General features: G+C 50.6%; 2 protein-coding genes across 3 annotated transcripts; both read right to left on the bottom strand.

The window, feature by feature from the left end:
• Positions 1–395: 395 nt before the first annotated feature.
• Positions 396–2,991, bottom strand: hikeshi (heat shock protein nuclear import factor hikeshi). Its single transcript, XM_018748068.1, has 5 exons — positions 2,764–2,991; positions 1,972–2,209; positions 1,711–1,862; positions 1,297–1,415; positions 396–705 (listed from the first exon to the last, which is right to left on the bottom strand). The coding sequence occupies exons 1-5, from the start codon at positions 2,791–2,793 to the stop codon at positions 651–653; spliced, it is 594 nt and encodes a 197-aa protein (XP_018603584.1). The 5' UTR covers positions 2,794–2,991; the 3' UTR covers positions 396–650.
• Positions 2,992–3,096: 105 nt separating this feature from the next.
• On the bottom strand, positions 3,097–8,321 carry eed (embryonic ectoderm development). Of its 2 annotated transcripts, none has more exons than XM_018748065.2 (12): positions 8,107–8,320; positions 6,911–7,063; positions 6,660–6,752; positions 5,991–6,056; positions 5,718–5,843; positions 5,521–5,602; positions 5,266–5,357; positions 5,013–5,146; positions 4,829–4,934; positions 4,561–4,719; positions 4,092–4,165; positions 3,097–3,838 (listed from the first exon to the last, which is right to left on the bottom strand). In XM_018748065.2, exons 1-12 carry the CDS (start codon positions 8,218–8,220, stop codon positions 3,712–3,714), a joined length of 1,326 nt encoding a protein of 441 aa, XP_018603581.1. In that variant the 5' UTR covers positions 8,221–8,320; the 3' UTR covers positions 3,097–3,711. The 2 variants fall into 2 exon arrangements, with proteins under 2 accessions (XP_018603581.1, XP_018603582.1); XM_018748066.2 differs by having other exon boundaries at positions 3,737–3,869; positions 8,107–8,321.
• Between the last annotated feature and the right edge of the window lie 491 nt (positions 8,322–8,812).

The following is an 8,812-nucleotide window of genomic DNA, read 5'->3' as shown; positions in this document are numbered from 1 at the left end:
GTTTACATGGAGCTAACAGGGTGAGCATGGAGACCCAAAAGCGCCTGTTTGAGCACCGGAATGGAACAGCCCGTTGTCCAGAGCAGCTCATAGCGACAGAGGGGATGTGAGCCCATGTCCACTGTGGACTCTAATGGCCTTCAAGGGGCTGGGGGTCGGACCGAAGACAGAAGCTCCTTTCTTCGCCAGCAGAATGTTTCTGTGAACACACACCACCGTAGAAGGTGACACTGGTGACCAGTCCACTGGAACACAACAGCTGTGCTACACGTGTTAAAGGGCTCGAGCCTCTCGAGAACAACACCGGAAGTCGCTAAATAACTAAATATAATATTGGCACAATAATTAAGACTGAAAGTCATCCACCCCCCCGAACTCAATGACAATGAAAAGAGTTTTCTCCCCAACTTTATCAACACATGGAAACAGAATACTGAATATGTACATAAATAGGGCAGGAAATCCTCCATCCTAAAAACCAGCTGTAGAGATGTGTGGGTGCAGAGGAACGCCGCCTCGCCCCATCAGCGTACAACTAGCGCCACACACACTCCTCCTCCAGCAAATTCAGGGGTGAGTTCTTCCAGCCGTTTGGGTCATTCCCACTGTCTGTTGTTCTTCAAAGAACGAAAAGGAACTGGTGCACAAGTTCATGTCTTCCAGAAGTTTGGGTTCTGGGCCATTCTCCTCTCAAAGTTCTCGTACCTGTAAAGGCACAAGGGACCTAAATGAGTGCAGCACTACAGCAGGGGGGCAAAGGAATGCCCGTTTTCCTGCACTCCTACACTAAGTAAAACAAAGTGGAGTCAGTTACAGTAGGGAGAACGAGGACACATGAAGGAAGCGTCTTTGACCAGTGTGTCCCCTTACCGGGTCAAAAAAGAATCAATGTTTTATGAAGAAGGTGGTCTTCAGGAATAACTTCTACTCATTATGTGAGGGAACAGAGAGGCTTCGAACCTCAAAGTACCTCTGCCGCAAAATCATACAAGCAAAAAACTGCTTTGAGCCCTGAACTCTCAGCTGATGCTGCGGAAGCTCCGAAATCCCCCCCGACACGCAGCCAAAAATGCTGCTGGATACAACACCACGGTTCACAGTGGACAGAAACCGGACCGTTTGCAGAGTGCGCTCCACATGTGCTGGACCACCTTCTTCTCACCAGTTTTATTTCACATGCTGCTCACAGCACCCCCCCACCTCTGACCCCCTTAATTCCATCACTTTTTGTGCAGTTACACACAGTGAACAGTACAGCCCAGGACCAAGAGCTTACAGTATGTGTGCGCATTTTACCATCGCTGCAGGCAGCTCGCAGGGATGAACATCTCCGAGGGGTTCGGGATCATCTGTGCTTGAGACACCGCAAAGGACGAGACAAAATTGTACAGATTCTCCAGCATCTTCTGAGTGAACTGTGAGGTGCAGAGAGAGGAGGGAGATTACGGCAGAGAAAGGCTGAGCAGGGTGGTAAACGTGGAAGACTCGCTCTCTGGGGCTGTTCCTGCCAGGTAACTCACTTTTCTTTCAATTTTTTTTAAAATTTATTTTTAAAATCCAGCATCATCTCTCATGGTTCCCCCCCCCCCCATTCCTTTTTATACTTTAAGTTTCCTTCTGAAAGGAGGACTCCGAACACTCCGATTCAAAAACAAATGTGCGCATGTGTATATTTGCATTTCGCGAAGGCCCATACCAACTAACGCGTACCTGCGTGAACGAGTCCACGGCGGATACGGTGGCACTAGACACAGGCGTCTGCTGGGCCAGCTGCTCCAGGGGTTCGACGGACACGCCCACCTGGGCCACCGAGGGAATCTGGGGCGCCATCATCATCCCGAAGGGGTGTTCTCCACCCACGCCTGAGCGCGGAAAGGACGAAACCAGGAGGTGCGTTTGTCAGCCAGCCACAGGAAACCAACGGCGGGGGAGGCACACGCACGACGCCACGCCACGCCACGCCACACCCACCTGTCTTGAGACCCGAGATCTTGAAGATGGCGCTGGGCTTCTCGTTGGTGATGAAGCCCAGCAGCTGCCACACGGGCCCTGCGGCGGGGTCCGGGAAGCAGAAGTACACAGCGCCGCCCATTCCGGCGGGGAACGGAACCGTTCCCCGCATGAACACCACGACGTGGTTAACGCTCTCGCAATCTGGCAGGTTGAACACAAACTTGTCGCTGGCCACCTGCTGGGCCTCCATCTGCACCTGGAATGCGGAGAAGACGGACAGAGAGAGAGAGAGGGACACTGACCTGACGGCACAAGTGAAGAAAGGAGACGAGGGAAGTGTTGAACGCCTAAGGAGAATTGTCAGTGTGACAAAGGACACGCAGGACATGATTAGGAGACGCAGTTTCCCCCACTTCCACCACTAAAAGGTACTGAACTGTTCAGAGGCGCTTCAGCGGATACAAGTTCAGTTACAACATAAACACTTGCTGCTCTGTAGTTAATTCACTATTCAGCGTTTTCACTCGTGTTACAGCAGAGCTCGACCTTTCTCACCGAAATCAACGTACAGGAGCCTGGTCACCTAGGCTAGTTAGTAGACGTTCGTTCATTTATTCACTCACTCACGAGTCCCCACTTCTCGCCACAAAAGCGGGACAAACTAACTAAGCGGGGAGAGAGGGAGGGAGAGAGAGAGAGAGAGAGAGCAGCTCGCGACGCAGACGAGACGGCTGCTGGTTGGCCGCGAGACACGGACCGAGCCGTTCGGTTCGCGGACTACGAGGACACGGAGGGAGGGACGGGACTCACCAGCCTCCCGGCCACCAGACAGCCAAACATATCTAGACTATCGCAGCACCACACTGTGACTGTCTGCCCCTCTTTAAATTAATCCGTTGAACAAAAAGTCTCTCGCCGCTCCGTCATATCATATCTCGCCGCTGCGCTCGCGCCCTCCAGCCACTAGATCTCGCTTTCGCTCAAGCCACAGAGCGCGCGCCGCTCCGGACTCTCCGAACCGAGGGGCGGTTCGTAGAAAGTTCCAGAGTCTGAGCCGACCGGAAGTTACTTCTAATGGCGCTCGTGATCGCGGAAGCAAAACAAAGGGCGACCTCCGATTGGTCGAACGCCTGGGCGGCAGAGACAACCTGGAACGATTCTTGTCACAGCGGACAATGATACAAATCCACTTCTTGCGCTTTTGTAGTTTTTTGTTCTATGTATATTTTTTAGGTTAAAAAAAAAAAGACTTTTCCGGAGTTAATGTTTCTGCATGCAGAACTGAGAACAAACCTTCCTTTGAGCGTTTACATCACCCTGCTCGTTCATCTGACGCGTTTCTCCAGCACACTTCACTTCCACTTACAACAATGTATGTTAAGCTATGTATTATTTACTCATTTGGACGGGTGGGTAATTTTTACTGCACCACTCTAAGGTGGAGAAAATACTGGGGTTCGAATCCCCATCCTGCTGTACCTCGATAACTACAGCAGCACGGGATTCGGCAGGGCTTCTAAGCACGACACTAACAACCCACATTCTTAGGAACCGTTTTTATGCGTTTGAAAAAGGCGAGCGGTGATTAGAAAAATACATTTTTATTGTAAGCCACAAGAAACAAGCAAGAAAAGTTGCAATGTATCAAAGGCCACAAATCCCTGGTCTGAAAGATCGGTGACACAGAGGGCAGAGGGACATCCAGCTCAGTCAGGTGACCTCGCAGTGACCAATCAGAGGAGTCAGTGAATCAGTCAATCAGCGCAATCGATCCCAGCGCCAAATGGAGGCGTCGTCGCACACGGCGATGAGAATGCTGCTGTCGCGACTGAAGCTAGTCTGGCGAATTGCTGACGTGCATTTAGGAAGGGTCAGGGTGGTGCACCTGGTTGGGGAGGTGAGGACATGGGGCATCACTTCACAGGAGAAAAGGACACACATGGGTTCTCTGATTTATATACAGTGAAGATGTTCCAAACACTACAAAAGGAGTTCTTTCAAGCAACTGTTAGGCACAATCATGACAAAAAAAAAAACAATTTAAGGTAGACAAAATAAATTAGGTGTTCGATCTCATTGTATTGTCCTCTGACAGACAACTGGAGCAAGGAGGAGAAGCTGAACAAGGTGGATCTTACTTGGCTTTGTGAGGGTCCTCCACCTCTAGGTCCCAAACATAGAGTTTCCCCACCTGGTTGCCCAAAGCCAACATCTGCAGGGGAAAAACACAGTGGATCCACACCGCTTATTTACCACATTGTCACCATCTGTACGGTGCTGTCACTGTATCACCATATTGTCACTATCAGTGCTGTGTCTTTAATGGACTGTCACTATCATCATAGAGTCCACATCATATTGTAACTATCTACAGTGTATTATCAGGGTAACCTTACTGTATTGTTACTTCATCAGCACAGTTACCCATGACATCCTTACCTCCTTCTCCAGAGCTGTGAGCTGACCTCCACAAACACCAAACCTACAACTGCATCACTGGCTAAGACACACAATGACCTTGTAATCATACGAAGGCTTCACTCTAGATGTGACCACAGTATTACCAGCACCATCACTGCAAGGCATCCTGCCCAGCTGCTTCTGTACCTTCTGCCAGAAGTCCATGGAGAAGCGCATGTACCAGATGTCACATTGGCTGTAATCAAAGCGGCCCAGGATGGTCACGTTGGACTCGTTGGGCTTGATGTGGTCAATGTCGTCTTCCATTTTCCCTGGCTTCCAGCACACGATGGCGTTCTCACAGGACTGCACAGGGGACGGGCAGAAGAAAGCACTGCTGAGGAACAGCTTGGCCCTGGGGTTCTGAGAGGAGTTCACCAGAATCCTGCAGGGGTGAAGCTTCTCTCACTCCCACCTTGGACAGGATCAGGTCTCCGAGCCAGCGCACACAGTCCACGTAGTTCCGGTGGATGTCACGGGTGGAGAAATCAGGAAAGTGGATCTTCTGAGAGACGAAGGGTCTAAAGAGGAACAATTCACTGAGAAACAGATGTTGCACAGCCTCACTGGGAAACAGGTGTGTTGTGACGGCGACTCACCTGTTGGTCTTGCTGGGGTTGTACTCATAGGAGGCCCGGATGGCCTTCTGCATTCTCTCTGAATTGATTCTCCACAGCTTCAGAGAGTGGTCCATCCCACATGACATGATCTTCTCCCCAAGAAGGTCAAAGTCCTGTGTGACAGACCTTTATTACTCCAGCCAGACCCCACGCAAAGGGACAGAGATAACCCTGTATGACCTGTGTGCCCCACAGAGAGCCTGTTACCCTCTCTCCCCTTCACTCTACTCACTGCACTGAGGACTTCATCACGGTGACCTTCCACACCCCCAAAAATGGCCACCAGCGTGTCTGTCTGGATGTTCCACAGCCTCAAGGCATGATCTGTGGACACAACACACATGCGTGAGCTTCCTCAGGAAACTCGAGTACCTGCGGGGACTACAGGACAACATGTGCTCTTTCATACACTTCACTCCCAAGCCCAGGAGAATATGGAAACGTCTAAGCAGCGGTGTAAACGTTCACGGACACAGCATCTCTTCACCTTTGCTGACCGATAAGAGGAGGTTGGGGTCTCGAGGATGGAACTTGAGCTCGTTGATGGCGTTGCCATGTCCCACGTAATGCTGCAGTGACACGGACAGTGACCAAAGTGATGAGTTATAATGCCAATAGATATGCAGCGCCATTGCTGTGGCAGGTGAGAGCAGCTGTCTTTCACACTCACTCACTCACGCACACCTTGATGCACTGCATGGTGATGTGATTGATGATGCGGATAATGCCGCGTGAGCCGGCCACAGCAAGCAGTGGGTGGCTGGTGCTCGTGTCATAGGTCCAGGCACACGTGTAAAAGTTCTCATCAGCCTGGAGAACCTTGGTCAAGGAAAGACATTGCCACCACAGACAAAGAGAGCCCACAACTAGCATTCTCTCACACACACACACACACACACACACACACACACACACACACTATTCTGTCACTCTGGAGACTTGGAGGTGGAAGGATACGTCAGCATCCACGTAGGACTGCAGCAGCCGGATCTCTCCTTGGGAGTGACACTCGTACAGTGTGACCTGCAGGGAGAGAGAGGGGAGTAAATTCACAAGAGTTCTAGTGAAGTCAGTCATGGAGCAGTGACAAGAGACGAGTGTCCATGTACCCAGCATACAGCGGCAGGGACAAAGGACAGAGACTTTGCACTGCTAATGTTACATGTCCTGCAACATTAACAGAATTCATCTGGAAGTAATGTATTTATAAAAGTGTCAACTATTTTTATTTAGTCCCACTGCTACTTCAGGTTCTTTGTCCACTGTCCATCATTTCGAGCTGTGCATATTTGTAATTAATTGTAATGTCGGAATATTATTTATTGTATTTTTGTCAAAGCTCATTGTATTCATTTACTGCTATTACACTAAATGTGTATGAATGAGCATGAACGATAAAGTGTATGTGCAAATTTTCCAGTTCAATGTAGTGCTGCTTTAAGTCCCGGTTTGTGCTGTACACACAAGTACACACACACACGATCTAGAGGTCAGTCTTGTCTCAGTGATCCTGGAAGTTTAATTAATTATATGCAGAGCAAAGTGTTGCGTTGATCATATGATTATTATGCGTGAGGATTGCTGTGTATCTAAATGTGTGTGATTATATGCGGAAGCGCTGCTTACCCTGTTGCTGCCCACGGTGGCGAACACCAAGGGGTCGCCCTCTTTACTGTGCCAGTTGAATTGCACCCCAAACAGAGGCTGACCATGGTCTTCCTGTGGATCACAGCGCAGCGACTTGTCAGGCCCCTCGCACTCGTACCCGCACCGCGGCAGCCCGCCAGCGCTCAGTGCAAAACGCAGTCAGCGGAGCACATCGGCAGCGCACCGGTGCGACTCACTGAGGAACCGTCCCGCACTCGTCCAGAACTCACCCTTAAGCTGTTGACACATTTGAAGGAGTACTTGCACTTCTTGGACTTCCACTTGCCCTTGCCCCAGCTCTTCCTGCCGGGGGCGTTGGGCGTGTTGGTCGGTGTGTCGGGCCGCTCCGTGTTGGTCCCGCTTTCAATGCTCACAGCATCATCCTGTGGACGTCACAGAGCACAGCAGGTGTCAGCAACGTTACGCACTACAGGTCCGGGGCTAATTTTGCTGTAAAACAGAACATTTACGAATCAAGCGGGTGTAATAAGAATGACTAAAACTAAATATGAGTCTAATATTAAAGTATGATCCTGAGAGAACTGAGTGCAGTTTACCCCAAACTCTACCCTCTCCTCTGTCCTCAGTTAAGGGTGACCCTGAGTCATGACCACATGTTGAACTGCAGGGATCCTCTGATAAGGGTGTTTTTACTACCACTGCTGGGGTACATCTGCTGGAGCCTGGTGGGGGTGTTATTCATAAGGCAGTGAAATAACGTGTAACTAAATATGCAACCAGGTGTCGACTTAATGAAATAAACAGGGAATGTTCAATGTAGGAGCCCGATGGGAGAAACAGTGAGTGAGTAAGAGTAAAAGAGGAAACATGACGGATCAGACATACTGCAGTGCAGTGAGTAAACAAGTAAGAAGCACGAGCGGGTTAGTTAGAACGTAGTGAAATTTAAACTCGAGTCACAGAACTGATGATGATCATGGAGTGATTCATAGTCGGAGTGGAGCGAGAGTAATAAAACACCACGTCGTAACACGGCTGAGCGAACGAGCAGTGAGTGAGTAATGAAACACACACACACACACACACACATTTTCAGAACCGCTTGTCCCATACAGGGTCACGGGGGAACCGGAGCCTACCCGGCAACACAGGGCGTAAGGCCGGAGGGGGAGGGGACACACCCAGGACCGAGGGCAAAATGATTATCATCATCATCATGTCACCACAAGACCAGTGAGTGTGATGGGCGAAGGCAGTAACTTAAGGGGAAAAACGCAGAGACCTCAGTGACAGAAAGGAGAGGAAAAAAAAAAAAGGGGCGCGCACGCGAACAACATTTATAATTAGGCAGCTACTAGATTAGACTAGTTAGCTATACGACGAGGAGTCAGTGGAGCGGCTGCGGGCACGTCTCTCTCTCTCTCGGGCTTCCCTCACCGGCCCGTTTCTGGGCGCGGGCACCTACATTCTCGTCGCCCGACAGGTCCGGGTTGCTGTTCTCGTCGCTGCTCAGTTTCTGCTTTTTCGCCGGCATTTCGTTTCCCGCCTCGGCTTGGCTCTCGGACATGTTCCCCTTCATCTTCCACTTCCCCCCGGCGCTGGAGCGCAGCTTCCGGTGCCGCTGCTACACTGCCGCAAAGCGATCCGTCAGAGCGGCTTCCGGTGTCCCTGCCACATTGCCGCAAAGCGACCCGTCAGTGCGGCTTCCGGTTCCACCTCCACTGGACCGGAAATTGAATCTCATGCAACCGGGTGGTGGCGCTAAAAGTGTAAACATGCAGACCGGGAGCTAAAGACTACTGTAGTGCTGCATGCAGGTGGATGTCTGTACAATATTTACATGTTTACACAGTTTGCTGTCAGGGCAGTGCTGCTCCGACCCCGACATTCGAGACGTCTACCTCAGCTACAAAGGGTTAGGGTGGGATCTGGGTGTTTGAGGATTGGTGCAATTGTGAATCATTCCTTCGGTGCCCGGAAGGCTTCCGGTGCCTCGGCAGACCACGCAAGCAAGGCAGGTTCCTTTTCCACATAACTGAGACCTGAGGGAACTGAAACCCTGAATGAACTGATGGTAAAAAATAAGCAAAACCTGTGAACCGCTGTAGGGTTTTCACAGAGGTAGGCCTGGGCCACTCCAAAACTGCTTGGACTTTCTTGGGGTCCATAGC

The sequence above is a fragment of the Scleropages formosus genome, chromosome 14 (genome assembly GCF_900964775.1).
Source record: "Scleropages formosus chromosome 14, fSclFor1.1, whole genome shotgun sequence".
Taxonomy (NCBI): Eukaryota; Metazoa; Chordata; class Actinopteri; order Osteoglossiformes; family Osteoglossidae; genus Scleropages; species Scleropages formosus.
This window is presented reverse-complemented; position numbering and strand designations above follow the sequence as displayed.

What these genes read in the sequence shown, in the direction of transcription:
- hikeshi (XM_018748068.1), bottom strand. Translation starts at nt 2,793, where the DNA reads ATGTTTGGCTGTCTGGTGGCCGGGAGGCTG. An exon ending in GTCTGGTGGCCGGGAGGCTG is followed by an intron (nt 2,210 to 2,763) that starts GTGAGTCCCGTC and finishes TCCGCATTCCAG; the next exon opens with GTGCAGATGGAGGCCCAGCA. An exon ending in GATCTCGGGTCTCAAGACAG is followed by an intron (nt 1,863 to 1,971) that starts GTGGGTGTGGCG and finishes TTCCGCGCTCAG; the next exon opens with GCGTGGGTGGAGAACACCCC.
- eed (XM_018748065.2), bottom strand. Translation starts at nt 8,220, where the DNA reads ATGAAGGGGAACATGTCCGAGAGCCAAGCCGAGGCGGGAAACGAAATG. An exon ending in ACCTGTCGGGCGACGAGAAT is followed by an intron (nt 7,064 to 8,106) that starts GTAGGTGCCCGC and finishes TGACGTCCACAG; the next exon opens with GATGATGCTGTGAGCATTGA. An exon ending in AACCCCAGCAAGACCAACAG is followed by an intron (nt 4,935 to 5,012) that starts GTGAGTCGCCGT and finishes GTTCCTCTTTAG; the next exon opens with ACCCTTCGTCTCTCAGAAGA.